Source organism: Scyliorhinus canicula, chromosome 4 (genome assembly GCF_902713615.1).
Source record: "Scyliorhinus canicula chromosome 4, sScyCan1.1, whole genome shotgun sequence".
Classification (NCBI taxonomy): Eukaryota; Metazoa; Chordata; class Chondrichthyes; order Carcharhiniformes; family Scyliorhinidae; genus Scyliorhinus; species Scyliorhinus canicula.
In genome coordinates, this window is record NC_052149.1 from 228,935,991 (window position 1) to 228,957,684 (window position 21,694).

Here is a 21,694-nt window from a genome sequence, read left to right on the forward strand (position 1 = left end):
TGTATAGAAACTGCTGCCATCTAATTTTTAAAACATTTTATTAAGGTATTTGTAATTTGATAATAATTACAACAGAAAAGAAAGCGAATCCAAATATAAATGTAGTACATACATCATTTCCATCCCTAACAAGTCCCTCCTACCCTTAACAGAAAATAGCCTAATTCCACCCCCCCCCCCCTTTAGATTTTTGCTTCTGCTGACAGTTAATTTTCCCCGAAGAAGTCGATAAACAGCTTCCACTTCCGGCCGGATGAACCCTAGCGTTGACCCTCTTAGGGCGAACTTGATTTTCTCAAGACTGAGAAATCCAGCCATGTCGCTAACCCAAGTCTCTGATTTCAGGGGCTTTGAGTCCCTCCACACTAGCAGTATCCGTCTCCGGGCTACAAGGGAGACAAAAGCCAAGACGTCAGCCTCTCTCGCCCTCTGGACTCCTGGATCTTCTGTCACTCCAAAAATCGCCACCTCTGGACTTGGCACCACCCGTGTTTTTAGTACCATGGACATGACATTTGCAAAACCTTGCCAGAATCCCCTAAGCTTCGACATGCCCAAAACATATGGACATGATTTGCTGCCCCCCCCCATACACCTCGCACACCTGTCCTCTACCCCAAAAAACTTGCTCATTCGAGCCACCGTCGTGTGTGCCCGGTGAACTACCTTAAATTGTATCAGGCTAAGCCTGGCACATGATGAGGATGTGTTAACTCTGCTCAAAGCATCCGGCCACAGACCCGCCTCTATCTCTCCCTCTAGCTCATCTTCCCACTTGCCTGTTAGCTCCTCTATCTGAGTTTCCTCCGACTCCATAAGCTCTTTGTAGATGTCCGATACCCTCCCCTCTCCCACCCCCGTTCTGGAAACTACCCTATCCTGTATCCCCCGTGGCGGTAGGAACGGAAAGGTCGAAACCTTCCTTCACAAAATATCCCGTACCTGCAGATACCTGAATCCATTTCCAGCTGGCAGTTCAAACTCCTCCTCTAAATTCTTCAAACAAGGGAAGCCCCTCCCACACACACACACACACACACACACACACACACACATATATATATATATACTGCCCACTTCCTAATCATGGCTATATTTGCCACCCAGCAATAGTTGCTAAAGTTTGGCACTGCCAACCCACCCACCCTCCCCTCGGCTACGCTCCAGCAACACTTTCTTCACTCGCAGGGTTTTACCCACCCACACAAAGCTCAAAATAACCTTGTTTAAACCGTTTAAAAAAGGCCCTTGAGATAAAGATGGGGAGGCACTGAAAAACGAACAGAAATCTGGGGAGGACCGTCATTTTAACGTTCTGTACCCTCCCCACCAGTGACAGCGGGAGCATGTACCACCTTCTAAAGTCCTCCTTCGTTTGCTGTGCTAGAGGGGTCAGATGCAACTTATGTAGTGTCTCCCATCCCCATGCCACTTGGACACCCAGATAGCGGAAGCTCCCTCCTACCACTCTAAACAACAGCTCTCCCAGGCTCCTCTCCTGTCCCCTCGTCTGGCCAGAGGAAACAACAGCGGGGAGAGGGGGCCCCTTTGCCTTGTCCCTCAGTGTAGCTTAAAATAACCCGAAGTCAGCCGATTCATTTGTACACTCGCCACCGGTGCCTGGTACAGCAATCGAACCCAATCAATGAAGCCCTGCCCAAACCCGAACTGTCCTAACACCTCCCACAAATAATTCCACTCCACAGTGGAAGGCAGGCAGGGGATGTGGAGTCTGCACGTACTCCCCGTGTGTGCGTGGGTTTCCTCCGGGTGCTCCGGTTTCCTCCCACAGTCCAAAGATGTGCGGGTTAGGTGGATTGGCCATGCTAAATTGCCCGTAGTGTCCTAAAATGTAAGGTTAAGGGGAGGGGGGGTTGTTGGGTTACGGGTATAGGGTGGATACGTGGGTTTGAGTAGGGTGATCATGGCTCGGCACAACATCGAGGGCCGAAGGGCCTGTTCTGTGCTGTACTGTTCTATGTTCTAAGTACCCCCGTTCTACGCCTTCTCGGCGTCCAATGCCACAACCACCTCTGTTTCCTTCCCTTCCGCCGGCGCCATAACGACGTTCAAAACCCTCCTAATGTTCGAAAAAAGCTGCCTCCCTCTCACGAACCCCGTCTGATCCTCACCTGTCACATTTGGGAGGCACTCCTCCAGCCTACCCGCCAGTACCTTCGCCAATACTTTTGCGTCCACATTCAGAAGTGATTCGGGCCTATACGACCCACACTCCGTCGGATCCTTATCTTTTTTTTAGCAACAGTGAAATCGATGCCTGCCCCAAGGTTTGTGGCAACACCCCTTTCCCTATCGCCTCTTCAAACATCCCACCATCAGGGGTGCCAGCTTATCCTTGAATTTTTTATAATATTCCACCGGAAACCCATCTGGTCCTGCCACCTTCCCCGACTGCATCCTCCCAATCGCATCCTTCATCGCCTGCTCCACTATTGCTCCAACCTCTCCTCTTTGTCCACCCTGGCCTTAAACAAAATTACCCCACCCCTCACCACCGCCTTCAGAGCCTCTCAAACACTTCATCCGTACAGTTGAAACCTACATATTCCTTAATTACCGTTTCAATTTTCTCACAGAACACTTGGTTCCCCAAAAGCCCCACATCCAGTTTCCACCCCGGCCTCTGCACTACCCCCTTCTCCAGTACCATATCCACCCAATGCGGAGCATGATCTGACACTGCAATTGTATTCTGACCCCTTAACCCCGGCCAGCAAAGCCTTCCCCACCACAAAGAAGTCGATCCGCGAGGACTTCCGGTGACGGCGGGCGGGAGGCAGCCGCGCATCTGAGGGCTCCCGTTCGGGAACAGCATTGTCGGGGATTGACGCTTGGTCCTAGGGGCAGCGAAGGTGGTGAAGGTCAGGAGAAAGCACAGGGAAGAGATATGTCGAGGACTGGTAAAAAAACGGCTGTGAAAACAGCTGAAAGTCCGTCGGGGAGTAGAAAGGTCACCGTGGGGTCACCAAGGAAAATGGAGGCTGAAGCACCAGGGAGGCCGCATTGCTTACGGCTGAAGAAATAACTAAGGTGATGGCTGCGGAATTCAAAAGGCAGTTTACAAAATACATGGAGACAATGAAGGAGGTTTTGTGTGTTGGTGGAGGAGGCGATTTCACCGGTGACGACGGCAGTGCGGCATTGTATAACCAGCGAAGCTGAGGGTGACTTACAAGCTCAAGGACTTTTATTTTGGAACGGCAGAAGCAACGGAGGAGTTTGCGAAGGCAGAAGGACTGGCAGCCACTAATCTCTCCTCCAGCGCCCCTGTCACAATCACATATCTACCCCCCTGATCTGCCACCACCTTCTCCATCTGGAAGCGTACCCTTTTGCTGACCAGCACTGCTACCCCTCGAGCCCTTCCGTCACATCCAGAGTGAAACACTCGACTAACCCAGCCCTTTTTAAGTCTCACCTGGTCCTTCACCCTCAAGTGAGTCTCCTGCAGCATTGCCACATGTGCTTTCAAACTTTAAGATGCGCAAGCATCCTTGACCTCTTGACCAGACCTCCTAACCACCTCGCGTTCCACGTGACTATCCTAACTGGGGGTCTCTCAACCCACCACCCTTCTTATCCACCATCATCATACCACCGGGCCCTGCCCCATAGGCCTGACCCGCCCTTGTCCATTGTTAACATCGAAACCTTTCACCCCCTCCCAAGAACCCCCCCTACATTTCCCCTCGAAAAAACATCTCCAAGCATCAATCCCTCTTCCTTCCTTCCTCTTCCCCCCCCCCGCCTCGCTCGCCTCGTAGGCCCATTGAAGCCTGCAATCCAGGCTCCAACGTCTGCAGCCCGCCTCTCACCTCACCTGCGTTCATTAGCTGACTTTAGTTCGCTAGCGCGGGTGGCTCCCCCGCCAAGATATATCGTCCCCTTCCACCCAGTCCCAGAGAAAGAAACAACAAAACCAACAATCCAACCCATACAATTCACTAACATAAGATTTAACCGTAGCAACACAGAACGCCAATAAACTCAACCATTAACTTGAACTCTGTTAAAATGCAAAGAGAAGTAAATTATAATACACGTCAGTAAAAAGAAAGTTGTAGCACTTATACATTTTCCAGCTGCTCAAACATAGTCCACAGTCTCTCTTCCAATTCCGCTCCTCACGTCTGTCCCAAGCCTTCTGCCCTCACGAACGCCTCAGCCGCCTCCGCTGTGTCAAAATAAAAGTCTTTAGCGTTATACGTTACCCTCAGCTTCGCCGGGTACACATACCAAATTGCACCCCCTTTTTGTACAGTGCCGCCTTCATCCGCCCGAACGCCGCTCATCTCTTTGCCAACTCAACCGTCAAGTCCTGATCGATCCGAACTCCAGCACTGTCCCACTGCACCTCGCGCTTCTGCTTCGCCCAGCTTAACACCTTCTCCTTCATGCAGTACTTATGGAAGCAGATAATTACTGCTCTCGGCAGCTCATTCACCTTGGGCTTCAGCCTTAATGTCCGATGAGCTCGGTCCAGCTCATACTGGGAGGATTTCTCACCCTCTCCCATCAGCTCCATCAACCTCTTAGCGAAGTACTCTGTTGGCCTTGGGCCCTCTGTCCCTTCGGGCAAGCCCACAATTCTCAGATTGTGCTGTCTCGAACGGTTCTCCAAGTCCTCGAGCTTTGCTCAGAGTCCTCTGTTGACCTCCACCACTCTCCACAGCTTGTCCCCCATCAAAGTGAGCTGCTCGCTGTGCTGCGACATGGCTTCCTCCACTTCCTTCAACTTCTCACCCTGCTCTCTCACCTCAGCCAATGTCTTTGCCGCAGCTACCCTCACTGGGGCGATTGCCTCCTCCACCAATGATTTCAATGTGACCGCCGTCTCCTTCCTCAAAGCCTCCCTATGCCTCGCAAACTGCTTTTCCAGCTCTACTGCCATCACCTCAGTCATCTTTTCCACCGTAAGTAGTGTGGCCCCACCATGCGGTCCGGCATTCGCCATCTTGTCAGTGCTTTTGCTGGCCTTCTCATTCAACGGCGAACCCGGGTTTTCTTCCTTCTTCCTAGCTGCTTTTCACATCCTCTAACGACTTATTATTTCTTCTTTCTTTCTTCAATCCGAAAATAACTAAATAACTATTTTCACAAATTCTTTCCCCAAAAATTCCAAAGTCAAGAAACCTCTTCCCCCCCAGGGACCGGATTTCAAACTCCTCAAAGATCCATTTTCAGTGGGGGCCACCCAGTGTGCTCTAGTCCCCCTCTACATTGCGTTCTGGACTCAGGCCTGCCACCTCGCTTGCCTCGTCTCGTGTCAAGCTCTGCCAACGCATCCGACCTCTGGGCCGTTGCCTCCCGCTACGTCTGCTGGACACTCCCGCGGGGCTCCTCACCGGCCCCAAACCGGACCGACCCGACGCCCGGCCCTCAGGCCCCAATGGCCCAAGAAACCCGGGAAGAAAGAACCACGGGGAAACCCCCGAAAAAGTCAGAGAAATCGCGGACCAGCGGGAGCCTCTTCTTGACGCAGCCACTTCGCTCGCGAGAGCCACCGGAAGAGACAGCCCTCTATCCTTGAAGCCAATATTTTAGCCAACAGCTTAGCGTCCACATTCAATAGGGAGATTGGCCTGCATGACCCACATAACTCTGGGCCCTTCTCCCGCTTCAGGATCAGTGAGATCGAAACCTGTGACATTGTTGGGGGTATAACACCCCGTTCCCTTGCGTCATTAAATGCCCTCACCAGCAGCGGGCCCAGCATGTCCGAGAACTTCATGTAGAATTCCACTGGATAGCCGTCCGGTCCCGGGGCCTTACCTGACTGCATGGCCTCCAGCCTCTCTACTATTTCTTCAATTCCAATCGCAGCTCCCAACTCCTCCACCAATCCTTCCTCCACCTTCGGAAACTTCAACCACTCAGGAACTGCCTCATCCCCTCTACGCCAGCTGGGGGTTCCGACTCATACAGCCTGCTATAAAACTCCTTAAACACCCCGTTCACCCCTGCTGGGTCCAAGACCGCGTTCCCACCTCTGTCCTTCACTCTTCCTATCTCCCTGGTCTTTTCCTCAGTTGCTGCGCAAGCATCCTGCTGGCCTTCTCTCCGTACTCCTATATCGCTCCCCTCGCTTTCTTCAAATGCTCCATCGCCTTCTCTGTAGATAACAGACCAAACTCCATATGTAGCCTCTGCCGCTCCTTCAGTAACCCCGCCTCCGGGGCCTCCGAATACCTCCTGTCCATCTGGGGTATTTCCCCAACCAACCTATCCATCTCTGCTCGCTCCACCTTCTCCCTATGGGCCCGTATCGAGATTAGCTCCCGCCTAACCAATGCCTTCATCGCTTCCCAGACCGTCTGGGACTTCCGCTGTGTCATTTATTTCCAGACCGTTCTGGATGGACTCCCTGACCTGCCGGCACACCCCCTCAGCCATTAACAGTCCCACATCCAACCTCCATTGCGGCACTGCCCTCTCTCCTTACTCACTCATAAGTCTACCCAGTGTGGGGCATGGTCCGACACAGCAATTGCCGAATACTCGGTATCAACCATCCCCGCCAGTAATATCCTATGTCCAATTGTTCCCCCCCGCTCGAACATACATACATACATATTCAAAACAGCACTGGCCCCAATAAACACACAGTAGAAAAAATCCCTCCACCCACTGAAATAAAGTTAACTTGCAGATCTGAGCAATGGCCCAAAACCGTGTTACAAAGGGCATATACATTTCAAAACTAAAATAACTTTAACAGAATCGATACAGCAATACCCTCCCTCAAGGTTCAATGCCCTCAAACCCCTGCCAGCCTTTTGTCTTTGATAAAGTCCATCGCTTCGTCCGGTGATTCAAAGTAAGTGACCCACAGACGCGCTGGGTATAACATCCCAAACTTCATCCCCGACTTGAAGAGGGCCGATTTTACCCTATTGAATCCGGCTCGTCTTTTGGCCAGTTCCGCGCCCAAGTCCTGGTAGATACGTAACTCACGGTTCTCCCACTTGCAACTCCGTGTCTGCTTGGCCCACTGCAAAATCTGTTCCTTATCCAGGAACCAATGCATTTGCACCACCATCACCCTCGGCGGTTCATTCACTCGCGGCTTCCTCGCAAGCGCTCTATGCTCTCTGTCCACTTTCAAGGGTCGTGTAAACGCCCCAACTCCCATCAACTTTTCCAACATACTTTTCACATATGCCCTTGCGTCCGATCCCTCACTGTCCTCCGGGTGGCCGACAATCCTCAGGTTCTGTCTCCGGGACCTGTTCTCCAGGTCCTCCACCTTCTCCTGCAGTCTTTTCTGGTGGTCCCTCATCAGCCCCACCTCCGCCTCCAAAGCAGTTAATGGTCCTCTTGATGGGACACCTTCTTCACCTTCTGCATCGCCAGTCCATGGGCTTCCAGCCCCTGTTCCACCCGATCAATAATTGCCTTAATCGGGTTTAAAACTTCCTTCTTTTGCTTGGCGAAGCTCTACCAATGAACTCCACCAGCTGTAACATTGACCACTGTGCCACCAAACCGGGATTCTTCACCTCCGCCATGTTTCCCATGCTGCAGGTTCTGCAGTCACCTTTGTTACTCGACAAATTCTCCTTATACGACCACTTCTGGTCCACAGCTCCATATACTGGTGGGGGTTTTCTCCTCACTGTCTCACTCTCCACCGATTTTTCTAATAAAAGTCTGAAAAAACGGGAGAAGAGGTCCAAAAGGTCCGTCATGAGCGGGAGCTACCAAATGCACGACCTCCTACTCCATGGCCACCACCGGAAGTCTGCTGCTGTCCAATTGGCCATCAGATCTATGAGACATAATTTCCTCCTGAAGACGGTTGGAAGTTCCATCTCATGGCTATTACCCAAAAACTTAAAGCAGGGAGAGCTGACTAAGTGGAAGTAGGCACATCCCTGATGTTTATGCTGGGGTGTGGCGGGAGCACAAGACCTCACTCTCAATATTACCATATTTGTGTAATTTAACACTAATAACTAGTTAAACTTGCTGCATAAAGTTCGGGCCAGTACTTGACAGCTAAAGAGCCTTTTTAATAAGTCGATTTATGTTCCTAAAATTCCATCCAATCTTTCCAACTAAGATTGGGAATGATTGAAGTTATGCGGTTCATTCCTGCAGATAGTAAATTGTTATTAGATTGAGCTTTACTTTTTTTTCCTACTTTGCCATTTGTCCCACTTTCCCTCTCTTAATCCAGTTATTTTTCCCCTTTATTTCTTTCTCGCTACCTGATTTAACTTTAAGGCATTCTTCGTTGTTTCTGTTTGATTATCAATCTTTAAATTTCATTGGTTAAGGAGATGGGCAAAATGTTTAATTCAAATCCCTCCCTCCCTCCAAGTCAGACATTATCCTGACTTGGAAATATATCACCATTTCTTCTCTGTCACTGGGTCAAAATCCTGGAACCCTCCCTAACAGTACTGTGAGTGTACCTGCACCACATGGACTACAGTGGTTTAAGAACACAACTCATCGCTACTTTCTCAAAGACAATTAGAGATTAGCTATAAGTCCTGGCCTTGACACTGCTGTTCACATCCCATGAATGAATAAAAAGACTGGTTACATGACGGCCATGAGCAGTTAGTCCCAAACATTTAAAAACATATATCTTCTGGAGTGTAATATTTCTGCATTCAGTCACTAATGACATTTGCAGCAGTTTGCTGTACCAATGTGGCATTTGTAACCGTATCTGCAGAATTCGGATGCAGCTTCATGATGCTAGATCGAGGTTATAATGAGAACTGATGACGGAGGAAGTAGTTTTCCAACACCTTATACTCTTGCATTGTGTCAGCTTGGCCCAGTTAATGCTATTTTCAGCTCAGAATCCGAGTCCAAGGACTGAATTTGTAGCCTCTGATGGGACGTGCATGAAAGCAGACAGGCATGGAATTTGACGCTGCTGGCTGGCATGCCAATTCTGCAACTCCATCCAGCTTCCTGGGAATTTTCCTGACAGTGGGGTTGGGGGTATCTAATTGAGGAACTTGAGGGCATATTGTCAGAGGTCAACTGGGATTTTCCCGTCAGCATCCAACTCGCAACAGATATTACGATGTATAGCTACCTAGAGGCCACCTCCCAGCAACTGACCAGGGGGCCAGCGCTCAGGCAGACTTGGAGATTCTCCCTGCTGCCTGGATTCAGTTTGCAGCTGCAGGCTGTCCTGTGGAAGGGCTCCCTCCAATCACATCTCCCAGTGCTCGGCTGCTTGATTTATCTTTTTATTTCAATATAAAAAGGTTGGAGAAAGGGAGCCTCTGTCATAGGGCATCCTTTCCTCGTTTACCATGGCATCTTGCTGTTTTCAAGGTGAAGGGCTTCTTATGGACCCCCCAACTTTGACAGTCCACTCTAATGCTTAATTGGATGGTGAGTCCTCCCCCCTGGCCACTAATTCACCAATTCGGGGAAAACCACAATGTTCCTCACACAGTGAAGGTTTCTGACTCCTATTTGAGTCTACAGCAGAGTCCTGAACCCCACATGGAAAATCATGCACTTCAGACTTTATCTGCTTTAAGTTGCTATCCTATAATGCCTGTCTGTCTATTGCTGAAAAGTGAGACATGCTGCCAAAGCTTTTCATCTTACACTCATCAGGACAAAGGTGCTAATTGGTTGGCAAGTTGACTGGCTGAGGAATTGGAGAGGACACAAGTGGTTAGCTTCTTGCTTTTCTACCCTCCCCGTGTTCCTAGGATATTGAATTTTAGTGTATCACCTTGGAATCAGCTAACTCAGCATTGATCTGGAACATTTCCAGTTTTGTATCATTTAGTGCCAGACCGGATAATATATTTACCCATGAAGCTTTATGTGTTATTTTAACCATACAAATTAAGCACAGGCTACTCAAACCCAATATTTCATCACTGAAGCTGGCCAGCTTGTTCCTTCCAGGTATGTGGCAACATAAATCGAGATTATTTGGAAGATTTTATCTGCATTATTGGGAAATGTTTTAAATATTTTGGGCACGATCTAATGCAACGGTTCCCCACTGCTACCTAATCACAGTTGATCACTTTTTTGGTCTGGGGAGAACTTCTCACCGATTTAGCCCACACTTAGGGTGGGATTTACCGACCAACTGGCCGTGTGTTTTTCAGCGGCTAAGGGGGCCCACCAGCGGGATTTACCGACCCCGCCACTGTCAAAGGGATTTCCCGGTGATTGAACCCCTCATCGACGGGAAACCCGTGCGCCAGCGTGGGACCGGAATATCCCGCCGACGTGAACATCCAGTAGACCATGTCCTTTTCAGGGCTCCACATCCCCTTTCAATAACCCCACCGTACCTTTTTGACACTAAGGGGCAATTTAGCATGGCTAGTTCACCTAACCTGCACATCTTTGGACTGTAGGAAGAAACCGGAGCACCCGGAGGAAACCAACACAGACACGCGGGGGGAAAATGCAAACTCCACACAGTCACCCGAGGTTGGAATTGAACCGGGTCGCTGGAGCTGTGAGGCAGCAGTGCTAAGCAATTTAGCATGGCTAATTCTACCTACCCTGTATATCTTTTTGGGTTGTGGGGATGAGACCCACGAAGACACGGGGAGAATGTGCAAACTCCACACAGACAGTGACCCGGGGTCGGGATCGAAACCAGGTCCTCAGTGCCATGAGGCAACAGTGCTAGCCACTTCGCCACCGTGCCGCCCATAATATACATTTTATCCTTCTGAGCCAATGTGTGGATTAAACGATATCTGCTAAGAGAAATTTTGGATGCGTCTCATTTTTAAAAAAAAGTCAAACCTTATTTATTATCAAATGATCAATAATTAAATGATTTGTACCTCTTTGTATTTTTCAGGAAACTGACCCAGAGTATGATCATTGTGCAGTGTGCATTGAGGGATACAAATCCAAAGATGTTGTCAGGATTCTGCCATGCAAGTAAGCTCTTCAATTGTGTCAATCTACTTGGCACATATCATAACTTTTGCAGAAATGGATTGTATTGTCCCTCTACTGTAAGATTATCTGAAAACAGCAATCGTTTGCCTCTTAAGCAAATAAATTGTCCCTTTTCTCAGTGAAAGAGATGAAAATAGAAGCAGTGAGGTTACAATAGATGAGATGGGATAGTGACCAGGAATGGGTTAATATGAATTTTGAAGGTCACAAGAAATGGAGACTTTAGTAAGATAGTTGCAGAATGTAAGGCCAAGGTGGCTGGAGGCTAAACTGCAGAAGATGAAATACTGAAGTTGGATTGGCACAGAGTGAACAGGAAGCTAGAGTTGGAAGAGCTGAGCACATCCACTGGGGAGACAGCAGCGTAGTGGCATTGTCACTGGACTAATAAAACAGCAACCCAGGGTAATGTTCTACAGATGGGAATTAAAGTCTAATTAAATGGGAATTAAAGTCTAATGATGACAATGAAACCATTGCTGATTGTCATAAAAACCCACCTGGTTCACTAATGTCCTTTCGGAAAGGAAATCTTATGGTCTGCCTACATGTGCCTCCAGACCACAGCAACGTGGTTGACTCTTAACTTCCCCCTCAAGGGCAATTAGGGATGGGCAATAAATGCTGGCACAGCCAGCGACACCCATGTCCCATGAACGAATAAAGAAAAAAAGATATACAGTGCTGAGGACAAAGTGTTGGAGCTGTGAGTTATTTTTAAATGAGAAACATGATACAGTGTGCTGGGTTGGAGCCAGTGAAACGCAACAGGAATGAGTATGATAACCAAAGAAGACTTGGTGTGTGGAATCAGGTTTGGGTGTAAGTGTTTTGAATAATTTGAGTTTGCGGAGTTGAGCATAGGAGGATAGCAATCATGGTTCCGCAATATATCCGTGTCTATGCATCATCGGCATAATATTTTTAATTTTTTTTATTTTTTTAATAAATGTTTTTTATTGGGTTTTTGAACATAGTATATTTACAGTTATGTACACAGATTGAAATATATGTTTTTTAAAAATGGTAGGATATTGTACGCTAGCTCAAAAACAGCAACTCTATATAGTTAGCAATATTATGTTTAACAAATAAGTAGGCACATGTTTGTTTTGGGGGGGGGGGGAGGGAACGGGGACTGGGGAGGTATATATACATTTGGGTGCCAGAGAAACAATTACATTAGTTATGTCCAACACAGAGGGCAATATGAGAATGGATCTGGTGTTGGTGTTGTTACTTGCTTCCCCCGGACAGTTTTCGCTGCCGTTGTTGTTGCGCGTTCACCACCGCTTCGGCCACTCGTCGCGTCTTTCTCCCATATTTTCTTGCTCTCCGTTCCTGTATTTGCCGAGTTTATTATTGTTTCCCGTGCTCTCCTTCCGGCTTTCATTCCCTTGCCTCCCCTCCCTCTCTGGTTCCCCTCTATTGTTCCCTTTCTCCTCCTTCTTCCCTTTTCTCCCCCTCCCTTTCTTTTCTCTTAGATTTAGCTGTTCCCCCCATAAATTACTTTTTAATGGAAATTAAGTGCAGTAGATGAATAAATCTGAGTTGATGATATTGATGGATTGTTTTGGAATTATGTTTCTAAATAATCAGAAGAAACAAAACTCAAGGAACATAGAACAGTAAAGCACAGAACAGGCCCTTCGGCCCTCGATGTTGTGCCGAGCATTGTCCGAAACCAAGATCAAGCTATCCCTCTCCCTGTCATTCTGGTGTGCTCCATGTGCCCATCCAATAACCGCTTGAAAGTTCCTAAAGTGTTTGACTCCACTATCACAGCAGGCAGTCCATTCCACACCCTAACCACTCTGAGTAAAGAACCTACCTCAGACATCCCTCCTATATCTCCCAACCTGAACCTTATAGTTATGCCCCCTTGTAACAGCTGCATCCACCCGAGGAAATAGTCTCTGAACGTCCACTCTATCTATCCCCCTCATCATCTTATAAACCTCTGTTAAGTTACCTCTCATCCTCCTCCGCTCCAAAGAGAAAAGCCTTAGCTCCCTCAACCTTTCCTCATAAGACCTATCCTGCAAACCAGGCAGCATCCTGGTAAATCTCCTTTGCACCCTTTCCAATGCTTCCACATCCTTCCTATCGTGAGGTGACCAGAACTGCACACAATACTCCAAATGTGGTCTCACCAGGGTCATGTACAGTTGCAGCATAACCCCGTGGCTCTTAAACTCAAGGCCCCTATTAATAAACGCTAACACAATATAGGCCTTCTTCACGGCTCTATTCACTTGAGTGGCAACCTTCAGAGATCTGTGGACATGAACCCCAAAATCTCACTGTTCCTCCACATTCCTCAGAACCCTGCCGTTGACCCTGTAATCCGCATTCAATTTTTTTCTACCAAAATGAATCACCTCACACTTATCAGGGTTAAACTCCATCTACCATTTTTCGGCCCAGCTCTGCATCCTATCAATGTCTCTTTGCAGCCTACAACAGCCCTCCACCTCATCCACTACTCCACCAATCTTGGTGTCATCAGCCAATTTACTGACCCACCCTTCAGCCCCCTCCTCCAAGTCATTGATAAAAATCACAAATAGCAGAGGACCCAGCACTGATCCCTGTGGTGCACCGCTGGTAACTGGTCTCCAGTCTGAAAATATTCCATCCACCACCACCTCTGTCTTCTATGTGATAGCCAGTTACTTATCCAATTGACCAAATATCCCTCTATCCACACCGCCGTACTTTCTTCATAAGCCGACCAAGGGGAACCTTATCAAATGCCTTACTAAAATCCATGTAGACGGCATCAACTGCTCTACCTTCATCTACACACTTAGTTACCTCCTCAAAGAATTCAATCAAATTTGTGAGGCAAGACTTGCCCTTTACGAATTCGTGTTGACTATCCCGGATTAAGCTGCATCTTTCCAAATGGTTATAAATCCTATCCTTCAGAACCTTTTCCATAGACTAACTGTAGACTAACCAGCCTATAATTACCAGGATCATTCCTATTCCCTTCCTTGAACAGAGGAACAACATTCGCCACTCTCCAGTCTTCTGGCACTATCCCCATGGACAGTGAGGGCCCAAAGATCAAAGCCAAAGGCTCTGCAATCTCATCCCTTGCCTCCCAAAGAATCCTTGGATATATCCCATCTGGCCCAGGGGACTTGTCAACCCTAAGGTTTTTCAAAATTGCTAATACATCCTTCCTGAGAATATCTACCTCCGTCAGCCTACCCGCCTGTATCACACTCTCATCCTCAAAAACATGGCCCCTCCCCTTGGCGAACACTGAAGAAAAGTATTCATTCAACGCCTCTTCTATTTCTTCTGACTCCATGCACAAGTTCCCGCTACTGTCCTTGACCGTCCCTAACCTCACCCTGGTCATTCTTTTATTTTTCACATAAGAGTAAAAAGCCTTGGGGTTTTCCTTGATCCGACCCGCCATGGACTTCTCATGCCCCTCCTAGCTCTCCTAAGCCCTTTTTTTTTTTTTAGCTCATTCCTTGCTACCTTGTAACCCTCAAGCGACCTAACTGAACCTTGTTTTCTCATCCTTACATGCACTTCCTTTTTCCTCTTGACAAGATATTCAACCTCTTTTGTGAAGATTGTTTAAATCTGTATGCAGATATAAAATAACATGAAAATAACCGGTATAAAATTATTCTGAATCAGAATTTTTCAGCTACGCTTCTTGTCTGGATGGATTTCATCCATGTATTTTACAAGAACTCGGGGAAGAGATGGCAGAGACATTATTACACGTATTGAATGATACATTAGAAAAAGGTGTAATGCCAGAGGACTGCCAAATGGCTGATATAATTCCTATATTTATGAAGTAGACAGAACATGCGCGGCAAATATAGGCCAGTTATCTTAAAATCAGTAGTAGGAAGAATAATGGAATTTCTAATAAAAGAGAGAACAGAAGAACACGTTAGCATGGATTTTAAAAGGGGAAATCTTGCTTGACTAAACTTGTTGAATTTGTTTATGGAGGTAACAGAGAGAGTAGACAGTAGTAATACAGAATCTGTAATTTATCTGGATTTTCAAAAGGCCTTTGATAAATTGCCGCATAATAGGCTAATGAATAAGGTCAGAGAATGTGGAGTCAAGGGATAAGTAGCTGAATGGATTGCTAGCTGGCTTCAAGACAAAATAGAGAGAACAATTTGGACTTTGGAATTGTGGATAATATCAGACTAGAGAGCAACAGATTACAGGGGGATATTAATAAACTTGCAGAATGAGCAAATAATGGACAAAACATAGAATAATGAGGTTGTACATTTTGATGGGAAGAATAGGGAGGCCACTTGTTACTAGGAAGGTGCAAGTTTCAATGCATTAGAACATGAGAGGGATCTTGAGCACAAATACATCAATTGCTTAAAGTTGCACCATTGGTTATCGAGGTCTTATAAAAGCACACCCAGCACCAGACTTTATTTCTGGAGGGATGGAATTGAAAAAGAGAGAAGTTATGCTAACCCTGTATCAAACCGTGGATAGACCACACAGAGCCAGTGCAGAGGGAAACAAATGGAGAAAATTCTGAAGGAGAGAATCTGCCTCCACTTAGAGACAAGGTTTGATCAGGAATAGTCAGCTTGGCTTTGTTAGAGGGAGATCATGCCTAACAAATTTGATTGAATTTGTTGAGCATGTAACTAAGTGTATAGATGAGAGTAGTGAAGTTGATGTAGTTTACATGGATTTCAGCAAAGCACTTAACAAGGTCCCACATGGGAGACATAAAGAAGGCAAATGCACATGGGATACAGGGGAACTTGATCAGGTGGATTCAAAGCTGGCTGAGCTGTAGGAAATGCGGGGTGGGGGGGGGGGTGATTTCAAACGGCTGCTTCAGTGACTGGAAGCCAGTGTCCAGTGTAGTACCACAGGGATCTGCGCTGGGTCCCCTATTTCTCATCATTAATATAAAGACTTAAATGACTATGTGGGGGACAGGATCAGTAAATTTGTGGATGACACAAAGATAGGCTGGGCGGTTAACAGTGAGGCTGAGAGTCTTGTGTTGCAGGAAAATATAGACGGGATGTTCAAATGGGCAGAAAAGTGGCAGCTGGAATTTAATCTTGAAAAGTGTGAGGTGTTACACTTTGGAAGGAGCAATTTGATAAGGAAATATTCAATGAATGGCACCGCACTAGGAAGTCCTGAGGAACAAAGAGACCTTGGTGTGTTTGTAAATAGATCTCTGAAGGCAGAAGGACAGGTTAATAGGCTGGTGAAAAAGGCATATGGTACACTTGCCTTTATCAATCGTGGCACAGATTACAAAAGCAAGGGAGTCATGTTGGAGTTATACAGAACATTGGTGAGGCCACAGCAGGAGTACTGTGTGCAGTTCTGGTTGTCACATTATTGGAAAGATGTGATTGCACTGGAGCAGGTGCAGAGATATTTCATCAGGATGTTGCCTATGATGGAATATTTTTGTTATGAAGAGAGGTTGAAGAGGCTTGGGTTGTTTTCGCTGGAGGAGAGAAGACTGAGGGGCGGCTTGATCAAGGTGTGCAAGATTATGTGGGGCATGGACAGGGTGGATAGGGAACAGCTGTCCCCCTTAGTTGAAGGGTCGGTTACGAGGGGTTACAAGTTCAAGGTGAGGGGTGGGATGTTCAGGGGGGATTTGAGGGGAAACCTTTTTACGTAGAGGTAGTGATTGTCTGGAATGCAGTGCCTGGGAGAGTAGCAGAGGCGGGTTGCCTCACACCCTTTAAAAAGTGCCTGGATGAGTACTTAGGATTTCTTAACATTTGAGGCTATGGGCCAGGTGCTGGCAAATGGAATTAGGATTGGCAGATCAGGTAACTTCCTGTGGCGGTGCAGACTCGATGGGCCCAAGGGCCTGTTCTACATTGTGTTTTTCTGTGCTACCAAAAGATGAATGGCTATTATCAGGGAAGGAATTTCAGGCTGGGTCTTTCTTCCCTTGGAAAAAAAAGCTGAGGGGTGACCTAATAGAGGTCTTTAAAATTATGAAATGTTTGAGTGGGTACGCGGAGAATGTTTCCTCTTATGGGGACGAGCATAACTAGAGACCAGCAATATAAGATACTCACCAAGAAATACAGTAGAGAAATCAAAAGTAACATCTTTATCTAAGGGCAGCACGGTAGCAAAGTGATTATCACAGTTGCTTCACAGCTCATGGGTCTCAGGTTCAATTCCCGGCTTGGGTCACTGTCTGAGCAGATTCTGCATTTTCTTCCCATATCTGCGTGGGCTTCCTCCGGGTGCTCCGGTTTCCTCCCTGATGAGCCATCAATCGAATGCGAGACGAGTTCCTGTACAAAAGTTAGGCTTTAATAAGCTAGAAGTTAGCCCTGCGGTCGACTACAGTAAATGGACGACCGCCGAGCGTTCTGGGTATTTATACCTCGCTCTGAGGCGGGGTTAACTCAGCCTCTCGACCAATCGGGGAGCCGTCACATGACTGGTCTCAACCAATCGGTCGAGAGGCACATGACCGACCAGGGCCAATGGTAAGCCAGTGTTCTGCACCAATGGCAGACAGCTATGCAAATCATACCACCACACTCCCACAGTCCAAAGATGTGCAGGTTAGGTGGATTGGCCATGATAAATTGCCCTTCGTGTCCAAAAACGTTAGGTGGGGTTACTGGGTTATGGGGGATAGGGTGGAGGTTTGGGCTTAAGTAGGGTGCTCTTTCCAAGGGCCGGTGCAGAGTCAATGGGCCGAATGGCCTCCTTTTGCACTGTAAATTCTACGATTCTATGACTGGTGAGAATGTGCCCCTCGTTATCACAGTGAGTGGTTGAATTGAATAGCAGAGATGCATTTAAGGGAAAAGTAGCCAAACACATGAGGGAGAATGGATTAGTTGGTGATGATGGTAGGTTTAGATCAGGAAAGTTGAGGGGAGCCTAAACACCGGGATGGAAAGGATGGGCCAAATGGCCCATTTCTGAGCTGTATATCTATGTTCTGTGAAATACATTGCGCACTGTAGCGAGTGAGACATATCCTTCATTGCCTCGGTCATGTACCTCTGTGACCAGCTAGGGTAAGTCAGTGCCCGGCCAATGCTCACAATGCCCGCAGCTGTGACCGTTTGTGACTGGGCCAAGCTCTGGAGCGACGCTTCAATGTCCATCTGCGTGTGGGACATATCTGCCTGTGACTGGGCTCCCCTATCCTGTGCCTCAGCTATCGACAGCACAGTGTGGCCCAAGTCTTGGACATTATAACACATGGCTCTGACCCCTTGCCCCAGACCTTCCATCGTGGACACCACCCTTTCATTGTCGGCCTTGGTACCACACATTGTCGCAACATCTCCTCCAGCTGTACCTGCAGGCACTGGAAAGCTGCTGGCACCCTCTCCTGTAGATTCTGGCTCTGCCATTGCATCTGCACCAATGATGGCATCATACTTTCCAAAATAGACAATACGTGTGTTGGGTTTTGGTGGAGGGTAGGTTGTAAGGGAGATGCTGGCAGATGAGGTGTTGTTGGCCTCCAGGGGGGTGGGGGGTGATGCCAGGAGCACAGAGGTGGTGGCTCACCCAAGCTGCCCCAAGGAGGTCATTCACCTTCTTGCGGTTTTGTGTGCCGGTCCTCTTGGTTATTCTGGGCAGCACTAACAGCTTCTGCCACCTCTTCCCAGGTGCTGTTCAATTGGGCAGGCTTCAGACTCTGCCGTAACCTGGGAAAGAGAGTGTTGCTCCTCTTCTCAATGGCATCCAGTAGTCGGTCAACTTTGGACTCCCGGAATCGTGAGCAGGTCTCCGTCCAGCCATCTTCTCGGCTGGAATGAGAGTATGTGGTGGATGGAGCACATTTGGGCGGCACGGTAGACATGCTGTTAGGTAATTTGGGCATTCTGAATTCTCCCTCAGTGTACCCGAACAGGCGCCGGAGAGTGGCGACTAGGGGATTTTCACAGTAACTTCATTGCGCTGTTAATGTAAGCCTACTTGTGACAATAATAAAGATTATTATTATACGCAGCTCCAGCTTGTCAGGCATTTAAATGTGAATCCCGCCTCCAGCAAATCAAAAGCCAGCGAGGCTGGGAATTGCTTGCATTTCATGTGGACAGAGTACTGGTCCATTTGCATCACCTGAAATTTGACTTAACTGTGCTCTCTGCGGAAATGCAAATTCCACGCAATTCTGTGCCGGTGCGAGAACATAGAGCGGGATTCTCTGATTGCCGAAATCGCTTTCGCCAATGGGCCAGAGAATCTGTTTTTACGCCGAAATGTGGAGAGGCGCCGCCTCAGAACCGGCGTAATTGCTGAGTGCGCCACATGCCGTTGGGATGGCCTCCGTAATTCACCTGCGGCCCTCCCCCGATGCTCCGCCCCCGATGGGCCGACTTCCCGTCGGTCCCGTAACACCTCATTTTTTGAGGACCTTGCGTGGCGGCTGCAGCATTGCCACAGTCTGGGAGGAGCTGATTCACTGGCGGGGGGGCCTTTGGCAGGGGCTGGGGATCTGGCGGGGGGATGGCGAGGGGGATTACAGGGGGTAAGGGGGAAATATCTGGCAGGCTGGGTCCGCGCGCGGCTGGCGCTATGTTACATGGCGCAGTCGTCGCCATGCCCATGCGTGGCCACGGACCCGCCAATTCTCCATCCGTATCTGCAGGTAAAGCCGTGCTTTACATGGCATGGCTGCTAGTCCCCCACCAGGCAGAGCATCGGTGCAGGGGCGGCGCCAACTTTTATGTTGTAAAACTAGACGCTTCCTCCGGATATAGCCTCAAAATCGAAGAATCCCGCCCATAATCCCCCAAACGGAGAATCCAGCCCAGTATCTTTAAAAGGGAGGATTTCTACTGATATGTGTATATGTAGATATTACATGTTGATCAAATTAGGCTTGGCTTTATTTGCTGTACAGACTTGGTATATATGAAGAATAGACTCTTTAGTGAGCTACAAATGTGAACAAATCAAGGAGAAGAGGATCTCGTGTTCTTGAGATAATGAAATGTTGTCTTCAATTAGTTTTTAATTCAAAAGTGTGGAACTGATGCTTCAGTGAGATGGAGCCCAATGTTTAATTTTGGGCATCATACATTCAGGGAGGATACGTTGACCTTGGAGGGGATGCAGCTCAGAATGATACCAGGACTTTTATGTGTGTTGCATCAATTTGGTTTGTATTCCCTTGAGTTTCGACAGTTTAAGGATCATCTGATTGAAGTGCTTATAATGATTAGAATTTGATAGGGTACATAGAAAGAAACTTTCTTCTGGTGGTGATGGGAAGGGTAGCAGGATACAGAGCAACGATGGAAATAACTTAAAATTAGAGCTGGGCCATTTAAGCGAGAAACCAGGAAGCACTATGTCTTACAAAGGATTGTGGAAACCTGAAACACTCTCCCACAGGCTGTGGATTCTGGGGCACAATTGTAATTTTTCGAGATTGAACTTGATCATTATTTTTGTTAAATGTGTAGCAAAAGCAAGTTAACAGAGTTGAGATGCAGGTCAGCAATGATGTAACGCATGAGAGGCTGAATGGCCTTTTCCTATTCTTTATAAAGCGGTAACTGACATTTCTGGTGAACTTGTAGATTTTGTGTTTTTAGGTGTAGCTCTTTGGTTAGAGAGGTGAAGGTACTTATAGGTGCATAAGCTGGACGGCATGTGGCACAATGGTTAGCACTGCAGCCTGCGGTGCTGACAACCCGGGTTCGAATCCCGACAATGGGTCACTGTGTAGAGTTTGCACATTCTCCTGTGTCTGCATGGGTTTTACTCCCACAACCAAAGATGTGTAGGTGAGGTGGATTGACCACACTAAATTGCCCCTTAATTGGAAAAAAAAAATTGGGTACTCTAAATTTTAAAAAATAGGTGCATAAGCTTCACATGCACATGCTAAATAAGTGGTTTAGTTGAATATGTATGGACATATGCTATTATGAGACTTAATTGTGCAGCTATGCCTTGATTCCAGATGTTCAAGGTCTGCCAAGAAAATGATTGTAAAATTAAACCGGAAAACAAAAGGAATGGAGAAGGTCATTTTCCTGCTTCTAAGTCATTCTATATTTGTTAAAATACCACTTTAAACCCCCAATACAACATATCTATATGTTGTCAGTTTTTTTCATCAACCTGCTTAAAAATAAGCAAATTCAAAAAATTCAATTTAAAAGTAATCAATATTAAAGTTGTTTTTTCCCTTCTGGGAACAAACATATTTATGTGTATCCATCCTGTGTTTTAGTAATTCTACCAGAATAATGACCTTTTTATCAAAGCCTTATTGCATTTGAGTCAACCAGATGCATTTACATTTTATTGATGGGAGTGATCTCATTCAGAGTACATCTCTCCCTAGTATCATATTACAGAAATGAGCTTCCAATTGGAACTGAACATTTGCTATCAATTTAGTAAGGTGGAAACTGACAAAGAAAAAGTAAAATATATTTAACATTTTTTCCCGATCAAGGAACTACCTCATTCGAAATTGAATGACCAGATGTAAGTGTCAAATATACTACACTATTTTTTTTTTTTTTAAAATAATTTTTATTGAAAGAGTTTTTCCATACAGACATTTACCCCTACTAATTTTTAAATTATTTACAACACAATCCCTCTAGGCAAATGTCCCTCCCTCGCCCGCCCTCTCGCGCGCACCAGTCCTCCCCCCCCCCCCCCCCCCCCCAGGCAACCTTAACAACCAAGGCAGCCTACAGTTTCAGACATGAGCAGCGAGCAGGCTTGCCCGCGTTACAGT

General features: G+C 47.2%; 1 protein-coding gene across 5 annotated transcripts in view; it reads left to right on the plus strand.

Moving 5' to 3' along the window:
- rnf130 (ring finger protein 130) overlaps positions 1–21,694 on the plus strand; it is a 234,660-nt gene that overhangs the window by 147,041 nt on the left and 65,925 nt on the right. For all 5 annotated transcript variants that reach the window (XM_038796204.1, XM_038796201.1, XM_038796203.1 and 2 more), the window contains exon 4: positions 10,838–10,920. In XM_038796204.1, the coding sequence (XP_038652132.1) occupies positions 10,838–10,920 (83 nt within the window). The remainder of the gene's footprint in view (positions 1–10,837; positions 10,921–21,694) is intronic.